Below are 25,889 nucleotides of genomic sequence, written 5' to 3' on the forward strand. Positions count from 1 at the left end.
AACTACATTCTATAGTAAATATACTGGCAAATTAACAGAGTCAAGCCTATTTTAAGGATAGTTCTGTTAATGAGGAAATAACTGCTTTATTTATGCAAACTAATGTCTTCTCACTTGTGTAGGCTTCTATAGTTGTTGCTTCATGAATAATTAATTTCTTATTTACATGCAAGGTTACCAAAATTCGTAGAGGAGAAGGGGAATTAGTTTTCATGATATTTATAACTTACTTCCCCAGTGTACAACCTATATGAAGTGTGTTGGCATTGGCCACAGATTATTAGTGTAAGTGCATAATTGGCAATTCTTTTAATTGATACAGTTGTTAATGCTTTGCTCTGTCGTCTCTTTCCCTAATTGCTTTCAGCTATATTGTTTGTTATTCATACATTAGCCGTATTATTATTGGCAGAAAATGACAGTGGCTTGGCAGAATTGTTAGCACAGTGAACAAAATGCCTTGTGTGCTCCTCCTCATCCCCCACACACACATGGCTCTTAATGCTGCAAGTTCAAATCTCATCAAGATTGCCTTTGCCTTTCATCATTCTGGAGGTTGATGCAATAAAAATGTCAGTCAAGTACTAGGCAATATAATTAACTAACCCCTACTCTAATATTTCAAGCCTTGTTCCTACACTTGAAAAATTGGTTATATTCATTTTATATTAAGTCATTGTTTTGCCTCTTTATGTTACAAGTTCAAATGCTGCTGAGATCAGTTCTACCTTTCATACACTCTGGGTCAATAAAATAAGTATCAATTTAAGCATGGGGGTTGATGTAATCAGCTTTCCTCTCACCTTAAAACTGCTGGTCATGTCCTATAATTAGAAAGAATATTAATAGTCATCATCATTGTCGCTTGAACATCTTTCATAAATCAGATGGCTTGAGGGGAAATGATAAGTACAAAGACTGCATCCTGCTCCACTGTTCTCTTTAGCATAGTTTCTACAATTGGATGCCTTTCTAATGCCAACCACTTGACAGAAATGTACTGGATGTTTTTTATGTGGCACCAACATCAATAGGAATGTCAACCACTTTACAGAGTGTACTTGTGCTTTTTATGAGGTCTCCAACTAACTTGGAAGAAAAAAATTCTTCAACTGGGAGGGGATAGTAGTATTGAGGGAGGTGGTTTTGTATCGTTGGTGGGAGATCAAAAGTATAGAGGGATAGAGATAGATGTCTTGCTGTTGAGAAGATGCTTGCTGGAAAGAAAAGGAAAAGAGAGTGAGTTAGAGAGTAAGACAAAATGAGTGTACGTACGTACGTACATACATACATGCATACACACACACACACACACAACATTTGCACTCACACATGCACATACGATGGGCTTCTTTCATCAGTTTCTATCTACCAAATTCATTTACAAGGTTTTAGTTAGCCTGGGTCTATAGTAGAACAGACTAGCCTAAGGTGCCATACTTGTGACAGACAACTGGACAAATTTTTGTTCTGGACCAACTTGTAAAATTGTCAACTATTAAATCTGATATTCTCTGTTGTGGAGAAAGAATATGCAGTGAAGAGTGTGTGATGAACATACCATGGATGATTATGGACACTTATAGCAGATTTATATTTTGTGTTATCAGTTTATGCATTTTCAGTATCCTACAGCATGTACAGTTGATGTGTAATGGGACAGAGTCAATGTATTTCATATTGCTTTATGTTTATTGGTCAAATCATTAATTTAGCACAGGGCCTCCGAAAATTAGGTTAAAATATAATTATTTAATGCCTAGTTAGATAATGAATCATGATTTGTGGATAGAGGGAAGATTTCTTGTATAACTGAGTGATATGTCAAGTTGAAATTAAGTTAATTTATGTGATTTGTTTATGTAATAATGTAGAAACAGCTAAAAAGGAATCTGATTATTAAATCAGGGTTTTTTTTTTGTTTATTTTTTTAACTTTCTATTGAACGACAGCTGAATACCCTCTTATTGAAATACCCCTTTACAAAGCAACATTTACATTTTTTTTTATTAGGTTATCCATGAGTGAATAGAATAAAATGACATCAGATATTCAGAAACCAAATTAACAGACAACTTGTATTTATAACTTGTATATATAATGTAGGACCTTGTAATTTATTCATTCATACATCATGTTACAACTATGTTAAACCCTTTCTAGTATAGCATTTTATAGTGTGATGAAATAGGAAAGTACAAGCTGATCATCTGTACAGATTCTATGATGTCTACACCACACTGTTGCTCTCTCTCTCTCTATATATATATATATCTATTTGCTATTATTCTTCTATATTTATTATATAAACTTTATGTTCACTATTATACTTCTATATTTAGGGTGCTGGCATACTTGTGTGATTAAGAAATTTGCTTCCTAACCACATGGTTTTGGATGCAGTTCCACTGTGGCATCTTCAACAAGTGTCTCTGAGTCATCCAAAGCCTTGTGAATGGATCTGGTCGATGAAAACAGAAAAAGCCCATCACTTGTACAGACATACATGCATGCATGCATATTTATGTCTGAATGTGTATTTAAGTGTATGTTTGTGTTTCTTTGTCTTGACACCACATAATAGTTGTAAATGAGTGTCACTGTCATACAAACAGTGTCATTCATTTCTAATATCCTGAAGAAAGATGTCTGGTCATGGCAAAATATACCTTGTTTGGAAACAGGTGAAGTTTGGCAACAGGAAGAGCATCTGGCTGAAGAAAATCTGCCTCAAATAACTCTGACCACAGGCAAGCCTGAAAAGTGGACATTAATATAATAATAATAATAATAATAATAATCTCTACTATAAGCACAAGGCCTGAAATTTGATGGGAGGGGACTAATCGATTGCATCAACCCCAGCATTTCATTGGGACTTAATTTATCGACCTTGAAAGGATGAAAGGCAAAGTTGACATCAGCGGTATTTGAACTCAGAGCATAGTGATGGGCAAAATACTGCTAAGCATTTTGTCCAGCATGCTAACAATTCTGCTATCTCACTACCTTTAATAATAATGATAATAACAATAATAATAATTATTATTATTGTTATAATGACGATGGCAAGGATATTTATTATTATATAAGTATATTTACGATTATACTTCTTCATTTACTATCATATCTCCATATTCACTTTTACATCTGTATAGTTACTATTTTATCTCTACATTTAGTACAATTACTTCTTTATTGACAAATATAACTCTGTATTTACTATAATACTTCTGTATTTACTATTATACACTTCTGTATTTACGCTAATACTTCTATATTTACTTTTATGCTGTAATATTTACTATTACAGTCATATCTTTCGTATTATATCTCTGTATTTACTGTTACAACCTGTATTTACATACTAAAACTTCTCTATTTACTAATATACCTCAATATTCACAGTTATGCCTCTACATTTACCATCATACCTCTTTAATATTAAGCCCCTAAACTTCAAATCCCAGTGAAGTTAACTACCTTTCCTCCTTCTAGAGCCAGGTGAAAAAATACTGCGGCAAGTTTTGAAGTCAATGTCATTGACTGTTCTCTCTGCCATGTAGCTTTGCACCTAAGAAGACATCATTATTATCTCTATAAGGTGATTATCTGACAGAACCATTATTTCACTGGGCATTTAGTGGCATTTCATCCATCTTTAACATTCTGAGTTCAAATTCCACCGAGGTTGACTTTGCCTTTCATCCTTTCGAGGTGCCAGTTGAACGCTGGGGTTAATGTAATCAACTTACCCCCTCCCTTGAACTTTCTGGCCTTGTGCCAAAATTTGAAACCATTAGTATATATCTCTATATCAGTGTTTCTCAACCTTTTTTACCCTTGTATAACCATTAGAATAAATTACATGTCTCAAGGAACCCTTGCACAAAAAAAATTATATACCATATACTTTTCTTGTAGTTCACATGGTAAATATCATATATCATCATCATCATCATCATCGTTGTCGTTTAACGTCCGCTTTCCATGCTAACATGGGTTGGACGATTTGACTGAGGTCTGGCAAACCAGATGGCTGCACCAGACTCCAATCTGATCAGGCTGAGTTTCTACCGCTGGATACCCTTCCTAATGCCAACCACTCCGAGAGTGTAGTGGGTGCTTTTACATGCCACCGGCACGAGGGCCAGTCAGGCGGTACTGGCAACGGCCACGCTCAAATGGTGCTTTTTATGTGCCACCTGCACAGTAGCCAGTCCAGCGCACTGGCAATGACCTTGCTTGAATGTTTTTTCACATGCCACCAGCACAAGTGCTAGTAGGCGACACAGATAACAATCACGCTCGGAATGGTGTTTTTAATGTGCCATTGGCTCGGAGGCCAGCTTGTTGCTCTGGCCCCGATCTCACTCGTATGGTTCTCTTAGCACTCCACTAGCATGGATGCCAGTCATCGAAAAACACTGAAATTCTGCCTTCAAACCTGTGATTCTCAACCATTTTTGACCTCTGGACTTCTTTAATTTCCATTTTATTCTACTGGACCCCTTTCCCTAGCCATTTGAAGTTTTAAAAGATTCCATTATATTTTTGTAATTAAATATTAGGAAATGTATTTAAAAAATTGCTAAAATATTTTGTGTATTATAGAAGTATAACTGATTTATCACACATGAATTTTAACACGAAAATTATATATGGATCCCCAAGGGTCATGAGGACCTTAGTTGAGAACCTCTGCTTTAGAAGTTCAAGTATTCTAACCAAAGTATATTCAATTGAGACGTAGGATAGCGTGAATTGTTATGCAAAATTAAAATTGATGAATGAATAAATTGTTTTGTTATGTAGGAACAACAGAGAACATAACATGTTCAAAGCAAAGGAATCCTCTATTTGTTTGCCTTCCTGCTAGAAATAACAACCTAATCTCCCTCAAGTCGCATTTCACTGTCTTAAATAAGGTACAAACATCAGATAGTTTAGTCATAGATACTGCAAGTAACATAATCAGAATTGGTCTGGAGTTAAACAGTAATATGGCTGAAGTATCAGACTCAATGGAGCTGGAAAATTAATGGTGCACCTGCATACAATATTTTGAAAGTTACTCTAAGGTGTTAACTGCAATTAAACACTAACCGCAGTCGGGTGCCAGTCTGCTGACTGGAAGGTTGATGGTACATATTGTTTGTCAGTTCCATTCCATTACAGTAAATAGACAAATTGAAGAAATATAAATCACCATAAAGGCAGCAGCAACAGCAGTAACAGTAGTAGTAGTAGTAGTAGTGTATAAACTGTTCAGTGTTTTATTACTATGCTCTGCTGGAGCTAAATCTTTCTATAGTTCCATGACAATGTGGAAACTCCTTGGTATGTCTATGCTAAGAAAATGTAAAATGTGTTTCTTTTGCAGAAGCATGTACAGGTATATGTGAACATTCAACATTACAACTCAAAGATAATGTCATTGGAAATATCATGCCATGTCAAATTTATAATCCATTACAACAAAGAAAAGAATCTTTGAAAAACTTGTACGACCTGTTCGCTTTGAAATAACTATGCCAGCAACTCTTTCTTGGTCGGTTTTGTTGAGTGAGTAGTACCCTGGTAGATCTGTAGAAATATCTAACAAAGATTGAATGTAATAATGAGTCAACAGTCAATTGTTGATACAATATATCAACATAGGTGCAGGAGTGGCATGGCTGTGCGGTAAGTAACTTGCTTACCAACCACATAGTTCCGGGTTCAATCCCACTGCATGGCAAGTGTCTTCTACTATAGCCTCAGACTGACCAAAGCCTTGTAAGTGGATTTGGTTGAGGGAAACTGAAAGAAGCCCATCGTATATATGTGTATGTGTCTGTGTTTGTACCCCTACCATCGCTTGATAACTGATGTTGGTGTGTTTATGTCCCCGTAACTTAGTGGTTCGGCAAAAGTTATCGATAGAATAAGTACGAGGCTTACAAAGAATAAGTCCTGGTATTGATTTGTTCAACTAAAGGCAGTGCTCCAGCATGGCTGCAGTCAAATGACTGAAGCAAATAAAAGAATAAAAATTAAAAGAATCTGATAGGCATGAAATTTCAATTTTTTTTCTTAAAGTTTTGTCTTACCCTCCCCAAATAGGAAGAAGGCCTACATACTTTTGTACATAATTCTATGTACTGAACATTCACCTTTGATGAGTTGTAAGTGCACCTGAGCACTATACACGATAATTTCATTATTATTATTATTATTATTATTATTATTATTATACCACAGTAAATAATTCAAAGCAACAGCCAATGGCTGATGAGAATAATGAGGATGAGGATGATGATGATTGTAGTTATTTACTATATTGCTATTATCTTAAAATTACTAAATTCTTCTAATTCAGTGGTTCCCAAACTTTTTCAGGCTACCGCCCCCTTGACACCCAGGTCGCATTCCCAGCACCTCCACCCCAAGTAACCATCACAACCATGGACCTCTTTCTGAAGCAAATACAAAGCAATTGCATTTCACAAATAAAACTGAACCTAATGAACCCATTATTTTGTGTTGTTTTTACATGAATCACTCCCTCGTTATTGCCCCACATTTCTTCAACACCCCCAGGAACTTTCTGCCAACCCAAGGGGGACAATACTGTCCAGTTTGGGAACCACTGCTCTAATTATATCTTTATTACCATAAAGGTATAATGGCTTCTAACATAACAGACACAAGGCCATGCATGTGATGTGACGGAACAACTGATTTAAATCTACCTTAATAACTTCATTGTTTCTTACTTTAACAGCACCAGACGAATGAAAGAAGTGAAGTCAACACTGGCTGTATTTGTTGTCAGAGCATAAAAGAATACAACTAAAACACCATGAAACATTTTCCCTAATATTCTACCAATTCTCGTCCCCCCAAATTTCAGGCCTTATGTCTATAGTAGAAAAAATTATTATTATTATTATTATTATTGAGTAAGACTGGGGTAAAATACACGAAGCCCAGTATACCCATCTGATAAGGGCACACCAGACACATGCATTACAACCATATGTGTGTGACATAGTGATCTCATATCAGGATAAACAGCTCAAATGGTCCCTGAATAAAGATTGTTTAAGGATGTTGTATGAACCACCCATGTTTCCAAAGATGAATTATCCAAACCTCCAGGAATTCCTTTCAACACACAGCTATGATGCTCCCCCACTACTCCTGCTCATGATCAAAGAGCACATATGGTCAGCCACTAAAGGACATGGTCAACTGGTTAAGGTCAAGCAACTGACAAGCAAATCTGTGGTAGTGAGCAGAATATTTGCTGTAGCCCATCTTTTATACCAAGACAAAGCAATGTACATGATAACACTTCCAATCAGTTAAGATCAGAAGCCATGGGAGCCACTGTCTGGTACTGCATCAGTATTATTATTATTATTATTGTTGTTGTTGTTGTCTCATCAACATGGGACCTCAGTTTCTTAGAAGAAGGAAATAAAGGTTTGTGATTTCAGTTGCAATGTAAATGAAGCTTTTCCCACTGGGAAATGAAACTGGGTCAGAATTAGAGTAGCTAACACACACACACATATATATTTTATATATCATCATTGTTTAACATCCGTGTTCCATGCTGGCATAGGTTAGACAGTTTGACTGAGGACTGGTAAGCCAGTACGCTGCGCCATATATTATATATAGATATTGATATATATACTCAAAGAAAAATTATAAAAAATAATATATATATATATATATATATAGTATACAACAGAACAAGGAGTTTTTAGTAAAATCAGACTGTGTCATATCTTGTTGCCTGAAATAAAATAGAGTTTAAAGTAGGACACACCCCCATTCATGACTACAAGGAAGCATTATTCATTTGATATTGCTTATATTTCTGAATCAAAACAGAATGAATGTGTCATAGATATGCTTCTTTCGAACTCCTTCTCCTGATAACAAAAGTTTCTTCTACATGGGAATGGTAACAAAGAAATCAGAGAGTATAACTCTAATTTCGTAATAATAGTTAAACAGATATGACCAAATTGTGAACATAGAAAATTATTGTTCACTAAGGGATAGTTGAACTTTGAGACGAAGGTGGACAAACGTATGTAAAGGTGGAGAAAACTTATATAATGACAGATAGAGCTATATAATGTATTATCTAAAAATATTGAATCATACTTCAATGCTACACATATGCATACACACACATTACATATGCATGTACATATATATATATACGTACACATATATATTCATATGTACATATATACAGATTACATATACATATATTTATATTTGTATAAACACACGTGTTTATATATATATATATATGAATATATATATGTATGTATGTGTGTATATATATATATATACATATTTATATATATATATATATATATATATCTGGCTGGCCAGATTGGAGCAATCTCAAGATTAATCAGCCAAAATTGCGAGGATGATCCGGTTCTTGACTGAGGATAAAAGGCTTTGAATGACCCGTCCTTGTTTTTTTGTATTGGCTATCTGGATGTTTTGTTGTCCCTTTTTGTATCATCTAGTTGTCCGGATGTTTTGCATTCTTGTCCCATTTTGTATTTTGTTTTTTATATATATATATGAATGTATATGTATGTGTGTGTGTGTGTGTGTGTATATATATATAGTAGAAATGTATGATTTGACAGAGATATATTTGTTATTGCTAAACAGGTTGAAATACAACATAAGGCAGAGGCATGGATAAGCATTAAAATTGTTGCAGCTACATATTCCCCCTTAACCTACCCCAATTCCAACCTCCACAGGTGTCATGTACAAAAATGAGTTATGTGAAAATTGTGTTGATTGTGACATTTAGTTCTCCAGCCCAGTTTTATTTCAGTGCAAGTTTCTATATCCTCAGGAAATAGCTTCAGCAAATATTTCCATAACAAGCCTAGGTAAAAGAAAAGAATATAACAGGTAACTTCCTCACCTGCTGATATTAACACCTTAGTAGATTATATGCTATCGAGGATGTCTTTTGTATCATCATCATCATTTTAATGTCCACCTATCCAAGGTTTGTTGTGACAGATGCCCTTCCTGTTACCGACCCTCATCTTTTTCTAAGCGAAGTAACATTTTCTTATGGCCAAACATGTTTTTGCAAAAGAGTGAACATGAATGACACTGCTTGTATAACAGTGACACTCATTTACAACTATCATACAAGGACTGTGCCATGGTCTATAGTCTGCTTTGGTGTGGTTTCTTTGGCCGGATGCCCTTCCCAATGCCTACTACTTTACAGAGTGTACTGGGTGCTTTCTGCACGTTACCAAAGAGCACCCATTACACTCTGTAAGTGATTAGCATAAAAAAGGGCATCCAGCTGTAGAAACCATGCCAAAGCAGACAGTAGGTGTGTGTGTATATGTGTGTGTGTGTATGTATGTTTGTGTATATATATATATATATATATATTGGCTAGGCGCATGGCTCAGTGGTTAGAGTGTTGAGCTTACGATCGTGAGGTTGTGAGCTCGAATCCCGGACCGGGCTGCGTGTTGTGTTCTTGAGCAAGGCACTTTATTTCACGTTGCTCCAGTTCACTCAGCTGTAGAAATGAGTTGCGACGTCACTGGTGCCAAGCTGTATCGACCTTTGTCTTTCCCTTGGATAACACTGGTGGCGTGGAGAGGGGAGGCTGGTATGCATGGGCGACTGCTGGTCTTCCATAAACAACCTTGCCCGGACTTGTGTCTAGGAGAGTAACTTTCTAGGTGCAATCCCATGGTCATTCCTGACCGAAGGGGGTCTTAAATATATATATACACGCAAATACACATATATGTATCATCATCACATTAAACGATGATGATGATGTATATATGTGCATTTGTGTATGTATTTTTATGTGTGCTTGTGTGTATATAGGTGCGTGTATATAAGTATGTGCATATATATATATATATATATATGTGTATGTATATATATGTATGTATGTATATATATGTATGTATATATATATGTATGTATATATATGTATGTATATATATATGTGTATGTATGTATACCTGTATATGAGTATATGTGCATGTGTTTGAATAAATGCAAATTTTCATATAAATTTCCCCCTTTTTTTATGAATGAGAGACCCCAGTAAAACAAGTAGACACATGTTCTATGTATCCTTATTTCGGTATATGGCTGGGATTTTTAACAATTCATGTTCTGGTTGATGTACGAGCAGTCGCCTCTAATAATGATATATACTATATTTTTAACGCAAGAGGTCATGGGTGGGACGCCTTTGATCAGGTCTGTCCCTAGGCAACAACATAGAGAATTATGTGACCATTTCAGCTAGTATCGCTATTTGCTTTGCTGTACTGTTTTGTTAAATTGTACGAAAATAGTACCTACAATACACAACACACACACACACACACACACACACACATACACAAACACGCATATGTGTGTGTAGAAAGAAAGAAAGGAAGAAAATTGAAATTCAGGGAATTCTCGAGAGTGCACTCCAACAGCAAAACAAATAATAATTGAAGAGAAATTCCTATGTCAAGTTTTGACTTGAGAAGAAAATGTGTGTGAGGGGGAAGGAGAGAGAGAGAAAGAGACTGACAAACAGACAGACAGGCAGACAAGGGATAGGTTGAAAGAATTGAATCAACATAAGTGAAAGTAACAGCAACAGATATAGAAGCGATAATGAGAGTGAGAGAGAAGAGGAAAGAGGGAAGGAAGAGAAGAAGCTATACGTATGAGGGAGAGACTGTAAAAAATTGGTGTGTGTGTGGGAGAGAGAGAGAGAAAGACACAAACAGACACAGAGAGAACGAGGAGAGAAAAAGAAAAAATAAACTATTTAAGAGGAAGGGAAGAGAAAGAAAAGAGCTGTGCAAGAGAGTGAGGAAAAAAATATTGTGTTTGAGTGAGAGAGGGAGATAGAGAGCGTTATTGAGGAGAAATGCGTTTGTTTGAGCCAAAGAGAAAAGGAGAGTGTGAACGAAAGATTGTGTGGAAGAGAGTCACAGAGAAAAAGTGAGGGAGAGAGATGTTATGTGTATGTGAGAGAGAAAGAGTGAGAAAGGTTGTGTGAGCAAGTGAGAGAGGTTGTGAGAAATAGAGCTAGTGAGAGAGAGAAAAAGAGAAATGAGGAGTGAGAAATAGAGAGGAGGTAGGAGAGAACGACAGAGAGACAGAAATTGAAAGGCACTGTGTGTGTGTGTATGTGTGTGTCACATGTGCCATTCAATCGGTCTGCACTGGTAATAATCGTCTGTTGCCCTACTTTACTTGTTGAAAGTCAGGCATTTCGTTCCTATTATCTCCCCATTTCTATCGCCGGTATCTGTAATACAGACATTTGTCTGTAAATTTATTCATAGTGCAGTACTACACAACGTTTTTTCGATCATTTCAAATGATCCTTTGTTAAGAAACATTCAATATTCTCTCTCTCTCTCTCTCTCTCTCTCTCTCTCTCTTTCACTATCTATCTATCTATCTATCTATCTATCTATCTATCTATCTGTTTGTCTCTCTCTCTCTCTTCCTCTGTATGCTCGAATGTACGTTAGACTGACTGACAGACAGACAGACAGATAGACAGTTAAATAGATAGATAGATATTCGTTCGAAGCTGAAGACAGTTTCTTTAGACGACTACAAAAGAGGGATCTTTTCGGTTTGAACGGCAGTTTTTGTCTAGCGGTGTCATATGAAATTGTCACCCATAATTATGACCCTAGTATCGATCTATTGCATTTCAATCTGTTTTAGGGTTAGGGTTAGGGGTGGGGGAAGGGTATCTTTTTTTCTTCAGAAATATAAATAAACCCAATCTGTTTCTTAAACGAGGGACATATTCATACGGCACAGAATGTTTTTTAACTCAATGGACGTCATCGATTGGTAGAAATTGAAGAAAAAAAACAACAAATATCTTACAAACTATAGAATTTCTTAATAAAGCCAAGAGAAAAAGATGTTTTATAAACACATTCTACCAGTATACGAAGTTTAAAATTTTTTAGTTACCTAGAAATTATGTTAAAAACTGCCGTTCAAACCGAAAAGATCCCAAAAGAGATGTCATATGGAGGATTACGAGAAGCGATATGCTCCGAGTAGCGACGAATGAATCATCATCGGCTTAAAACCAATAAATAAACACTTATTTATTTACATGCAATACGAATCTTTACTCTTGTTTGGTGTATCTTGTATCCAGACATGAGTGTGCATGTGTGTATATATATATACACACATACACACACGTTCTTGACGTCATAAGAATTTTATAGAGAACGTGAAATAATTCTTCTTTGGAATAGTTAATATGGGAACACATAACGTTATAACCAGCAGCATGTAAATAATGAGCTGAAAAAGCTCTTTTGAATAGAAAAGGTCAAAGGCTGCCAGTGGGACTCGAACCTACATCTCCTATAGATATGACAGATGTTTTACCATTGGACCAAAGCATATGTAAGCGCGTGTGCTTATTATGTTGGGGCAGGTGTATGGGTTGCTGTGTGAGCTGTACTTTACCTGTTTTGAAAGTAATCAACAACAGGTGTCCATGATGCTCATACTGAGTATTGATCTCTTTGCGCATGCCCTTGTGTGTGTGTGTGTTTGTGTTTGTGTGTGGTTCTGGATGTATGCAACTTTGATGCTAAGGATGACGTTCAATATTTTCCTACTTCCTTCATTGTCTGTTTTCCTCATTTAACGGTAGAAGTATTTTCAAAAATATTTTTATCACTTTGGGCATAGTAAAGGCATTTTTTCTTTCATAAATCTTTTAAAAGAGATTGTTTATGCTAAAAGTAGTAAAATATTTTTCACTTGTTTTACTTAAAATTCCGTAGAGATTTGAGTTAATAAGTCGTGTGTGTTTTGTTATAGTTTCCGTAACCAGTTATATTAAATATGTGTATGGTTGTAATATATTTTGTCAATATATAACCCAACGCGTACACACACATACGCCATCGCACACACAGACGTCATCGCATACACAAACACCATCGCACACACACACAAGTAACTTGACTTTGATTAACTACAGTTTCCAAAGAATTAGTAAAACGAGAAAAATAGGATTTACTACACTAAAGTTAGAAAAATTATTTTGCCACATTTCAGTATGTATATGTACGTATGTTCTCATCTGTTTTTAATTATTTGAAAAGTTCCTTGAAGGAAGGAGCTTGTTTCTAACGAAGATAGATACAAAGCTGTATCGATGGAATGTAAATAACAAAGCAAATTCACATTTTGAAATTGAGAAAAGTCTTGCATACTTTTACTGTTCTGCTTACAGATTGTATTTGTAATGTTCGCGTTAGTTGGTTGATTTCCTTTTTGAAAACCCTAACTTTTCTAGATTGTCACTAAGGCATTTACCAACAAAACCGTCCGTGCATGTATGCTACCCTTTAACTCTCGTTAAAGTATGTCGTTAGGAAATAATTAGTCTTATATAATGTCTGGGGAGTGTTATTTGGGTAAGTCATGGTACGAACGTGTACCATTTTTCTGCTCTTAGACTCTCTAAAACATGCGGCCGGTCCTGTACTAGCCTTTATCAGTGTAACCACATCATCTGTGTGGGTAGTCTAATAGCTTAGTAATCTTCTGCGGAAAAATGATTTTTTAAAATTGAATTCTTGGATCTCCATATCTCAAAATCTATGGGAGTGTCTTTTACATGCACACATGCAGATATATAATAGATTATGTAATGTATAATTGTGTAATATACATGATAAATTATATAATATATATATAATACACACACATATAGTCAGTGCTGGTCAAACCACCAACGGTTACAATATATGTATGTTTGTGTGTCAAATTATTAAATAAATACTGGCGAAAGATGACATGCTTTTCTAATACATTTAACTATAACATTAAATAAATAATTCTTTAAAAGAATGAATTTCAATAGTTATGCCATATAAACTATTCTGTGCTGTGGATACAAAAACCACAAGAGCAGATTAACTCTAGTTTTTGTAGCAAGTATCAAGTGTATCATGTTTTCACCAAAGACTATATATAGTAAACTAGCATCCTCTCCCAAAAGGGAAAATGTAACTTTATATAATGAATGAATTCTATCAGAAAGAGTAGAGTAATAATCTTTTGTGACTTATTTATTTTTCTCTCAAAGTAAATTTTCTTTTCGTACCATCGAAACTCGTTCAGGTTTTCCAAAAACGCATGAAATCATAATAGACCAAGATGCTGAACTTTTAAGGCAGCGTGCTGGCAGATTCATTAGCATGTCGGGAAAATGCATAGTGGTATTTCTTCCGACTCTAGCACGCCGGGTGAAATGCTTAGCGGTATTTCGTCTGCCGTTACGTTGTGAGTTCAAATTCCGCCGAGGTTGACTTTGCCTTTCTTCCTTTCGAGGGTCGATTAAATAAGTACCAGTTACACACTGGGGTCGATATAATCGACTTAATCTGTTTGTCTGTCCTTGTTTGTCTCCTCTGTGTTTAGCCCCTTGTGGGTAGTAAAGAAATAAGTATTTCGTCTGCCGTTACGTTGTGAGTTCAAATTCCGCCGAGGTTGACTTTGCCTTTCTTCCTTTCGGTGTCGATTAAATAAGTACCAGTTACGCACTGGGGTCGACATAATCGACTTAATACCTATGTCTGTCCTTGTTTATCCCCTCTATGTTTAGCCCCTTGTGGGTAATAAAGAAATAGGTATTTCTTCCGACTCTTTACGTTCTGAGTTCAAATCCTGTGGAGGTCAACTTTGCCTTTTATTTGTTCGGGGTCGATAAAATGAAATACCTGGCCTTGAACGGACCGGCGTCCCATTGAGGAGGAATGTTGTGATCTCGGTCACTTATACGCCATGGCAGCCGGTCTTATGAGTTCTAGGGCTGAGACTGCAGTGGTTCATATTTTGTCACTGGAGCTATTTGTTTTATGACCAAAGCATTTAAATTTCTAAACAGATAGACCAACAAGGGAGTCTTTGAATAATCGCTCGACGCAGTAACCAAATCTGTCTTAAATCACATCCACCCTCTTTGAAAAAGGAGGTACACTTTGGATAACATAGTCTTAGAACAGAAAGCTTGCAAGGATTGATCGTGAGTAATCTAGGGTTGATGAATGGCTTACGTCAACAACACAACAACTGCAGGTGTTAAGTTATTTGTTCACTGACTACACTGGTTATCTTATACAGCGGGGCTGGGGAGTCGAAACAAAAAAAAAATTGACTCCGACTCCTCTACTATTGGCGCCTCCGACTCCACCACGTAATTAAGTGATTGTGGTCTATTTTACCGACTCCGACTACCACTCCACGACTCCCGAGTCCGATTCCACAGCCCTGTTATACACATAATGTTTCTCCTCTTGGCACAAGGCCAGCAGTGTTTTTGATGGGAGGTGGGAAGTCGACCCTAGTGCTCTACTGGTGCTTATTTTATCTACACTGAAAGGATGAAAGGCAAAGCCGGCTCAGCTGAATTTGATCTTAGAAAGCAAAGGACCGGAAAATATGCCGCAAAACATCTTGTCCTGCTGCAAATACTCTTAACTGCATTTCCTAAAACCACGTTGAAACCTGGAAATGTTTTCATTCCCCTAGAAAAGAACAGTAAAACTACCTTGCTTTACTAATCTTCAGTATATGATAGCTGTCTTTAAAGCATTTTAAGGTTTTTTTCTTCTTTTGATGTTACCAGAAAGACATGTTCATACCTACACTACATCGATATTAACATAAAAGAATGTCTCGTACTTTCTGAACTCAGGCAAAAGCTGTTTATATTATCTTTTTATGCATTCACACACTTACATATACATATATTTGTAGTATATATTCATATATATATATAATCCAATAACCCTGTCTTTTTACTTTACGAGTTTCTACGTGTATCATGACTTCACCGTAAAAACAGATCAACAAACCCTGCTGGAAGTCCTTTTTCTTTTCATCTTTTTTGGTATCTAGCTCTCTCTTTATGACCATCTCTCTCTCTTTCTTTCTTTCTTTCTTTCTTTCTCTCTCTCTCCTCTCTCTCTCTCTCTCTCTCTCTCTCTCTCTCTCTCTCTCTCTCTCTCCGAGCTGCCAATGAAATTATTGCTCCGGAAATACCATTGTTAATCTGTTTGGGTGTCTTTCTCATTTGGAGACTTTACCGCAACAGTTATGTATGTAATAAATTTTCTTCTCCTAATTTCGTATCGAGTCTATCTCATAAACGATTACTATAGGACGGAAAACGTTAAGTATTTCCTGGCGCACCTTCGAAATGATTCTCTTGTTTTGTACGAATTAAAACGTGTTTTTCAATGGCACTTGTGTCTATAGATGCGCGCTTGTGCACACACATACGGATACGGCTTGGTGAAAGTTTGTATACACAAACCGTGGGACAGTACTCAAAACATGAAATGGGATTTATATAGTTTATTACAAACTGAAGGTTCCCAGATAGTAGTAGCTGTTAGTAAGTTTCACGCTTCCAGTAGTTTCATGGTTTAAATATATATACATATATATATAAAATTTATAGATAGATAGATAGATAAATAGATAGACAGACAGACAGATAGATAGACAATTGCTTCTCTTTCACTCTCGTTCTCTGCTTGGGCGTATCTTACAATTATTTAACCTGTTTACGCCGTTCGTTTTTGTTTTACAAGCTCCACCATTCAGTACAAGCATGTCGTACTATTACCTCCACACCCACACTACTACTACTACTACTACTACTACTACTACTACTACTACTACTACTGTTACTACTACTACTGTGATTGCTCCAAATTTGTCATAGATCTCATGACGTGTGTGGGCGCCTGCCACTGACTATTCGAAAACTAAATAATATATTGGTTCTGTTTTTAATACAAAATGCTCTATTTCATGACAAAGTGTTTAATCGTCCATGACTAAAATAGTGGATGTTATATGTAAAACGAGGATGCTGATGATGATGACTTGTGTGTCTGTCTGTGCGTATTCCTGTGTGTCTGTAAGAGCAAGGTGCAGAGATACAAATATAATAGTACTTAAAGAAATGTAGTGTTACGTATGTGTGTGTATGTAGGCGTATGCTCTGTGTTTATCGTCTTCATACAACATAGCCACATGTTACGACTCGCGTCTCCTCAGAGAAAACTTACTTTACTCAGTAACATTAAGTTCTTGTTGAGATTATATAGATTTCGATCTCCTAATTGAAATCTATGCAATAATACATACATACGTTTAACATAAGTGTGCATATTTGTGTGTGTGTGTGCGTGTGTACATGCACAGAAGCCGCCATTAAAGAAGTGGATATTGAATTTAAAATGGTGACGTATGTATGTATATGTATATAAATATTTCTTCCATGGTTCATCCGTAATATATAATTTATACTAATCCTTTTGCTTTCTTTTACTCATAAATGTTTCAGTATCCATAAACTCTGCTTCGTCATTCAATATTTCACCCCAAAAGACTTCGAATGCCGAGGTCAACTGAAACATTATGATTTCTTATAAATGCACATTTTGACATTTCCTTTCAGTTGAGGGAAGTGGGAAATTGCAACGTCATTTCTTTCCCTGGAGCATTAACAACTTAAAAGCAGAGAACTGGTTCAAGCTAGGATTGAAAGCTAGATCTGGGATTTGGCTCATTAGGAGACATTATGCTTACTATGGTGCCCTCTATTAATAACTTGAGCTACCACAATGGCTCGAGGTCATAAATTTTTAGTGAAGGAACATGATCGATAAATCAAATCCTGTGAGATGGAATGTAAAGTTTGTCTCGGTTTGTCATGATCATATTAACTGTGGCCAAGCTGTAGTGAAAACTGAATTGCGCTTACGATCTCGGTCTGCGCACACTTCACAAATTCTCACTATAAGTACCTTAATAATGGAGTTCTTTATGTGGAAGTCATTCGTATAGTGTCATATTTATAACAAAGTTTACTCAATTGTTTTGTCAATTTCCTCTTCCTCTGAAAATGAATGACCTTTGTCACAATGCTGGGACATCCTACTTAAACACAGCTCTTGTAAAACTATTACAACAGTGAGCTTTGTTCTACTCATTCAATTTAATAGTTTATAAGGCATTTAAGTCACCTCAAACTTTATTGTTTAGTAAATAAAACAAGACTGTGGTAGTAGTAAAAAGAAAACAGGAGCAGGTTTTAAAATTGCATTTCTATGAATTGAACAAGATGTGTACTTAAACGTAGTGGGTTCCAATTCAGTTATAAGAGTATTTGAAGTATTAATTTTTGGAAGATATTAGAAGATGGCATGGATGTAAGAATGGCTGTGATATTCGTGTTTCCGAGAAAATTCATATATATAGGGTGCGATGGGTAAATTGTCGCTATTTTATATTTTTAATTTCACGCATGCGCATTGTTTGTTTTTTGATTTTGTCGACTTCACAGTGTAGTAGGGTCTGTTGGGCACCGTCTGTGAGAAAAACAGCACCATGGCACAATTCACTGTGCGAGAAATTTGGAAGCGACATGCTGTACTGCTTGGCATTCGCGCCGAAAGCTTCAATACGAACATTTCAGAGTGTTTGGGTGTCAATCTGAGGATAATGCAGAGGATTCAGAAAGAGTTGGATGAGTCTAATGGTAATTACGGAGGTATGGAGGTTGGAAAACTCATTCTGATCGTTATAAATAAAGAACTGAATTTATTGGGGAGATCCAGGCCATGATTGACAATGATCCCTCCAAGTCAATCAGGTCCATTGTCAGAGACATGGGAGTGACTGAGTTTCTTATCAGGTAGGTAGTGTATGAAAACATTCGGTATTCCTCATACAACATCAGAAAGGGCCAATTTTGATCCCAAGCCACCAAGGAGAAGAAAGACCGCGCTACGAAGTTTTTCAATAAACTCAAATATCCCCTCCAACCGAACATGCTTTGATTTTTCTCAGACGAGAAAAACTTCTACCAGGATCATATGGTGAACACACAGAACAACCGTTGGCTTGCCGTATCCCCAAAACATGTACCGAAAGTGATAAAAATCACATCCAGTCAACATCATGGTGTTTGGAGTGATCACAAGTGATGGCGACGTTATGCCTCTATTCATCTTCCCACACGGCCTCAGATTCAGTACGGAGGCCTACATCAAGTACCTGGAGGAGGTCGTTCTACCCTGGTTCAAGAGGGTGGCTGCTGGAAGACCCTATGTCTGGTAGCAGAACTCTCTGCACCATGCCTCACAAGTAGAAGAACCCAGACACTTGCTGCGACCACATTACCCCTAACATCTGGCCACCTAACCCCCCAGACTGCAACTCCCTTCATTATTATGTGTGGGGTGCAGTTGAACTAGAGACAACGAAACTCCTTGTAACACCAAAGATGAACTGAAGGCAAGGATTATGGCAGTATTCACCAACTTAAACAAAGAGAGTGTCCAGAAGAGTTGCAGGAGTTTCCGAAGTCGTCTGGAGGCCGTGGTTGAAGCCAATCGCGATTTTACTGAATAAATTAATTCTAATATTTCAAGGTATTTTTATGTAATTTCGGTAAATATATCTGTTAAAATGAAATGTCAATGTTATTTTCATTTTTGCGTAATTTAGACGACAGTTTATTCACTGCACTCTGTATGAAATGGTTTTATTCTAAACACTCGTTCGGAGCTGTATATTTGTCGTCCTAACTCGAAGTCGTTGTTGAATCATTTTAAAAGCAATAAGAAAAAAAAAGCCTTTTGATTTGATTGAATCATATATAGACACAAAACTTTCAATATCTGAGTAGACATCTATCAGAGATATTGATAAGTAGATCCAACACCTGATAAAATATGTTTGCGTATCGTTTGGTTACACAAACGCATTTTATCTTCTGAGAAGACTAATGTATGCAGATCATTCATGATCTGAGACAAACAGACATTAGTTATAGAGAGTGTGAATCTTTATACATACATACATACATACATACATACATACATACATGCATACATGTATGCAGAGAGAGAGAGAGAGAGAGTGTGTGTGTATGTGTGTGTATAATATATATATATATAGAGAGAGTATTATATATGTGTGTGTGTGTATACAATCACACGTACATACATGCGCTTGAAGTTATATACATTCATATGTAAATTCATACATTAATGGTGAATGTGCTAAAACCATTAGAATGTCGAGAATCAGACTTTGTTAAAACAAACCGACTCCACCTAACAACTCGATTGAATCAATGACAACATTAAACTGCTGTAAGTAGCGTTAATTATACTGTTACCGTCTCAACAGCGTACAGTTACCTGCACTGTATACTCAGGAAGAAAAGCATGTCTGAGCTATCAGGTGTAAGGTAGACGTCACTTAATATCATGATATGTGTGCCAATGTCACTCAACACCATTTCACACTAACACGATCATTGACTGATAGATGTCAATGTAATTTTCGTTATTTACTTTTAGCTAGTTGATGTATGTTTGTGTAAATATATATATATGAATGTATCTCATTTTAAGTATGAATTTGATTAATTTATGTATGCGTATGGTGACCTGAGCAAGAACATAATCCCCAAGAAGCCAAAATGTACATATGATAGTGCATATGGAGGTAGAAGGACACGTGCACGTGTCTTAGTGACTATTTACTTTACACTATACTTACATGTTTGTTGATTGTGTAATTACCCGTTCTTTGTCTTCACGAAACAAGAATCGGATTAATGATTAAGATTACTGTATAATGTGTCAGATGTAGAAAAGCAGTATTATTGTGTGTCAGTTTTTCATGGAATTTAACATTCACTGAGTGTGCATGGACCATTGCCAAAACTCTCGTCTTTAAGTTGATGCGCACGTTAGAAAAAAAAAGTAGTTCACCTATATGTTTCATTTCAAATCGCAACCGTCTTTACAGTGTATCATTCTGTTTGTATTTGGGCTTAACGTTAAAAGTTAATCTTGTATTATTCTTTTCAGTATCAATTATTTCGGTAGCAATTAAAAGTCGTACTTTTCTTGTAAAATAATAAGTTATAAATGATGTCGACTTTGACCTAATGACCAGAAATCCAACATTCTCTTTCACGACACGATGGCATTTACATCCTGTATAAAACTGTACATTTCTCTGTGTGTGTGTGTGTGTGTGTGGTGTGTGTGTGTGTGTGTGTGTGTGTGTGTGTGTGTATGTGTGTGTGAGTGTGTGTGTGTGCGTGTGTGTGCATGTGTGTGTGTGTGCGCGTTCGTGCGTGATGCACACAAACACATACACATATATATCTTTGTGGAGGCACATGGCCTAGTGGTTAGAGCAGTGGACTCGCAGTCGAGGGATCGCAGGTTCGAATCTCAGACCGGGCGATGTGTGTGTTTATGAGCGAAACACCTAAGCTCCACGCGGCTCCAGCATAAGGTAATGGCGAACTTCTGCTGACTCTTCCGCCACAACTTTCTCTCACTCTTTCCTCCTGCATCTTGCAGCCCATCTGCGACGGACCGGCGTCCCGTCCAGGTGAGGAACCTATGCGCCAAGGAACCGGGAAACCGGCCCTTATGAGCCAGGCATGGCTCGAGAAGGAACAAACACATATATATTTGTGCAAAATATATATATGTTTAATCGCTTTTTTCTTTTAAATTCGTAGAAAAGAAATTCGTAATCTAAAACTAATAACGGACTATTTAGGTCGCTTAAGATTTAATTTTGTGTAAGAATTATAGAAAAAAGTTACATTATTTCTGTGTGTCAGTTTACTCGGTCGAATTTCAAGAGCACAAGTGATTTGAGATTTTTGTTTTTAATTTATACCTGATCTCAAGTTTAAACAAGCCTGGCCGCTACTGAATTCAGCTAAGCATCCAAACTCAGTATGATGCAGTGGCATATGGTGTTAATGTCTTATTGACAAACAGGTCATTACTCTTCAGTCTGTACCAGATTTTGTTTACATTTGATGAGATGGGTACTTGTTTACTCTAAGGAACATTAGCCATTTACCACTACGCATCTTGTGATTTGTTACCGACTTGTAGGTTACTACTTAGGTTTTATATGAGGTACGTTGTTGTTTAACCGAAGGTCAATCCTGTTCGCGTAGGATTTCTTTATTAACCACAAAGGTTGGTCAATGTATAGTTCGGATCTTTTCGGTTTTAACTGAACGGCAGTTTTAACATAATTTCTAGGTAACTAAAAAATTTTAAACTTCGTATACTGGTAGAATGTGTTTATGAAACATCTTTTTTCTCTTGGCTTTATTGAGAAAATTTTATAGTTTGTAAGATATTGTTCTTTTTCTTCAATTTCTGCAATTTCAACCAATCACTGACGTCTATTGAGGTAAAAAACATTCTGTGCCGTATGAATATGTCCCTCGTTTAAGAAACAGATTGGGTTTATTTACATTTGTGAAGAAAAAAAGATACCCTTCCCCCACCCCTAACTAACCCTAACCCTAAAACAGATTGAAATGCAATAGATCGATACTAGGGTCATAATTATGGGTGACAATTTCATATGACACCGTTAGAAAAAACTGCCGTTCAAACCGAAAAGATCCTAAAGTTCTCCAAAGGTGAAATGTCGAAGCTCTATAGACTTACCTTGTTTGTTTGTTTGTTTTATTGCTGTTATTAAGACAATGTGTGGTGTGAACATACGCAGAAAGTAATTTTAGCTATACAAACTTGTTTACGTACACAGCCAGACGCTAGTCTACTTAACTGTTAAGATATGTGTTCACCTTTTGGAGAGTTAACTCATAATAGACTACCATTCTATCTTGAAGAGATCTGTGTCTTATCCATTAGTATTACGGTAACCGGAGATAAGCACCATACGTTCGAATCAACTTGTATGTATGAGTGCAATGTATATATATATATGTATACAGGGTGAGTGGTAGATATAGTGTATGTAGCAGAGAGCTAATTAACTGCATTACCATATTTATTTATGCGATTATTTCGATTCCTGTGGTTCTGATTTCAGATTATACAGGAATAGATTCTGCTTTTTCGGAAATGGTAAAATCCAAGATATTCACTGGCGATGATTATTTGAAAAAAAAGCTAGTATTTTGCCAAAAGAAAAACAAAATGGCGGTGGCCTGCTTTTTCTGTTCAAACATTTATGTATATATATATATATATATATATATGTGTGTGTGTATAAAAGTAGTAATATAGTATGTATATAGTATAAAAGTAGCATTCGAGCTACTTTTTAAAAGAGGTTTATTTTCGTATATCTCAGTGTTATACCATAACGATATAACTATAGACAAACTTTGTTTTTCAATTCTAAGATTAAAGCTTCCAATTCGGACGACTGTAAGTCGGGGAGTCGCTTTTGTGTAATAGTATCACGATCGTCTCACACACTGTTCGGGCCCTATTTGCAGATGCCCCCCGCCCCCTCCTCCACTATTTTCTGTTTTAAAAGGTTTTTTTTGTCCTATATATTGAGAAATAGCTACACTCGAGACTTTTTCATATATCTCGATGCTTTTGAATTACGATCTAATGTAAAGAAACGCGCGTACATGCTCATCCTATGAGTTATGCATGTAATGTATTATATACACGGTATTATTTCAAATGGAAACAATATAAAAGGCAAACGTGAATATTGTAATCATATTTTTCAGTTTGTGTTATGAAATAATTTCCTTCAGAAACTCAGTTTTATCTATAAAATTACTTTTCCATTTTCATATGTAAAAGTACATTCTTTCTGCTATTTTTTTTTTCTTTGCTTGAATTTATACTAATACTATTTTCTTTTCTCTTTTCAGGTTCCAGAAATTCACTCGGAAGTCTACGACTTTGATTTATTTAAATATTAATCCAAATATACATATATAACACACGTCCTTACACAACCACTCATACACATAGTCCCACATACATATCCATTTAATCATCTTTCATATACGCAAATCATTATATCAACCCTTCCCCACTTTACATTATTCCTATACAATCCATAATGCTGTATCACCATATTTACGTGGTCAGTTTATCATAGAATTTAAGTAAGTTTAAACATGGATGCTGGTCATTTGTACATGATTAAAGAAGAAGCCTCAGATCGTAACACTGAGAGTAGTCTTTTGGCCGCTGCTGCTGCCGTAAAGCAGCAGCAGAAATTAAATAGAAGTGGTGAAACACCACTCTATTGCTCAACAGAAAGGATTCTAAAAAACAACCCACACCAGAAAGTTGCACCCGACCAAATTAGAGACGGCATTCGACGCATTACAGAAAAGTATGACTCATTAGGTAAAATGTTGTCGCAGTGTGATAATACGAGAAATAATATGAAAAAAACACCCATGTCCGACGCATCTTCCGATATTTCTGATGTGCCGCCCTCGACAGCAAGCACATCAAGCACAGGTGTTTCAGAAACTCTATCAGAGCACGATCTCCTTCAAGTTGAAATGTTTTATAAAAGTCACAAGACTGAAGTATTTGTTTGCCACTGTCAAGCAAATTTATACTTCGGCTCTGTGCGCCAGTCATCCGAATGTGATCAATGGGAATATGCCATGACAGGTATACCGCTGTTAGTGCTAGACACTGGCGAACATCACCGGAAAAGAAGACTACATTTCATTCTTGCTGAAAAAGGAACGGGTTTTGTGATGTGGAAAGATGTAATAGATCATTTGACAAAATATAGCGCTCCAAGTTCGAGTTTCCACACCTTGCACATCTCTATCGACCATACGAAATTAGCGGGCCTCAGCTTTGATGACACTGAGGCAGCGGCTCAGTTCTACGAAGTTTTACGACAGTTAACCTCTGACCCTAATGACGACATCCTTAACTTAAGCCGGTCGAAGAAAAACAAAAAGAAAGAACAGAAACCGAAAAATAAGAAATTCAAAGCTCCCAGAAAAACAGACATATCGCAGCCTTGTTGTTTCGTTCATGTTACTAAACTGGAACGCACAGACAATAGCGGGAATGCCGCTTGTGCGTTCAAAAGTACGCTCCCAAGTGAAATGAAACATTCAAGTAGTTCTGAGCTGTCGGAAGACTCCGCTACTGAGCAGTATAAGTAACTGTATAAATTAGTCCGATTAAACAGTAAAAATACATATTTTCAAGAAACATATTTTGAACAAACCATAGCAGTTGGCATATAAAAACAAATGGACGTTAAAAAAAAATGTAAGAATAAAAAAACTAACATATAGCTTGGAGTGATATATATATATATATATATAATATATATATATATATATATATATATATATATATGAAATGTATGTATGTATGTATAAACAAGAAAGATATATCGTGGTAACAATCTTCTAAGCAATAGAAAAGTGATTACCGAACAAACAAAAAAATGACGAAAAGAAATAAACGTTAACAGATAAAAAGAAACTGAAAACAGAATGGAGAAAAAAAAATGTTGAAACATTGGGAGTTATTAGGTTTTTGTTGATTTTTTTTCCCATTAATTTTTCTCTTTTATTAATATTATTATTTTTTTTTCTTTGTCTCCGAACTGAAAGGGACAGTAAATCGCCTTAAGAAATACTGAATGGAAAGAAAAGAAAAGTACAGCAATATTTTTCAGAATTGTGTTGCTTTTATATATTTTCGTATGAAGATGAAAGGATAAAGTTTAGTTAACAAATCTTTAAAAAAAATGACAAAAAAGAAAGAAATAAACATCTTTAAAAACACATCAAATTACGAGTATAAAATTTAACAAAAATAATATTCATATGCATTTAAGAAAGAGATTACATTTGGTGTATGTCAGCAACATATGTATGTATATATATATATATATGTATGTATGTATATATATAATGTATGTATATGCGCACGTTTAGGTATACGAAC

The 25,889-nt window shown here is 36.0% G+C and overlaps 1 protein-coding gene across 3 annotated transcripts in view; it reads left to right on the top strand.

The window, feature by feature from the left end:
• The window catches only part of LOC115232361, an 84,140-nt gene extending 58,939 nt beyond the window's left edge, over positions 1-25,201 (top strand). For 2 of the 3 annotated variants that reach the window (XM_029802210.2, XM_036498529.1), the window contains exon 2: positions 23,819-25,201. In XM_029802210.2, the coding sequence (XP_029658070.1) occupies positions 24,071-25,093 (1,023 nt within the window). In that variant the 5' untranslated portion in view covers positions 23,819-24,070 and the 3' untranslated portion in view covers positions 25,094-25,201. Of the gene's footprint in view, positions 1-2,013; positions 2,103-23,818 lie in introns of all 3 variants that reach the window. The other variant, XM_036498527.1, reaches the window with a different exon arrangement.
• Positions 25,202-25,889: the final 688 nt, after the last annotated feature.

The sequence above is a fragment of the Octopus sinensis genome, linkage group LG2 (genome assembly GCF_006345805.1).
Source record: "Octopus sinensis linkage group LG2, ASM634580v1, whole genome shotgun sequence".
Taxonomy (NCBI): domain Eukaryota; kingdom Metazoa; phylum Mollusca; class Cephalopoda; order Octopoda; family Octopodidae; genus Octopus; species Octopus sinensis.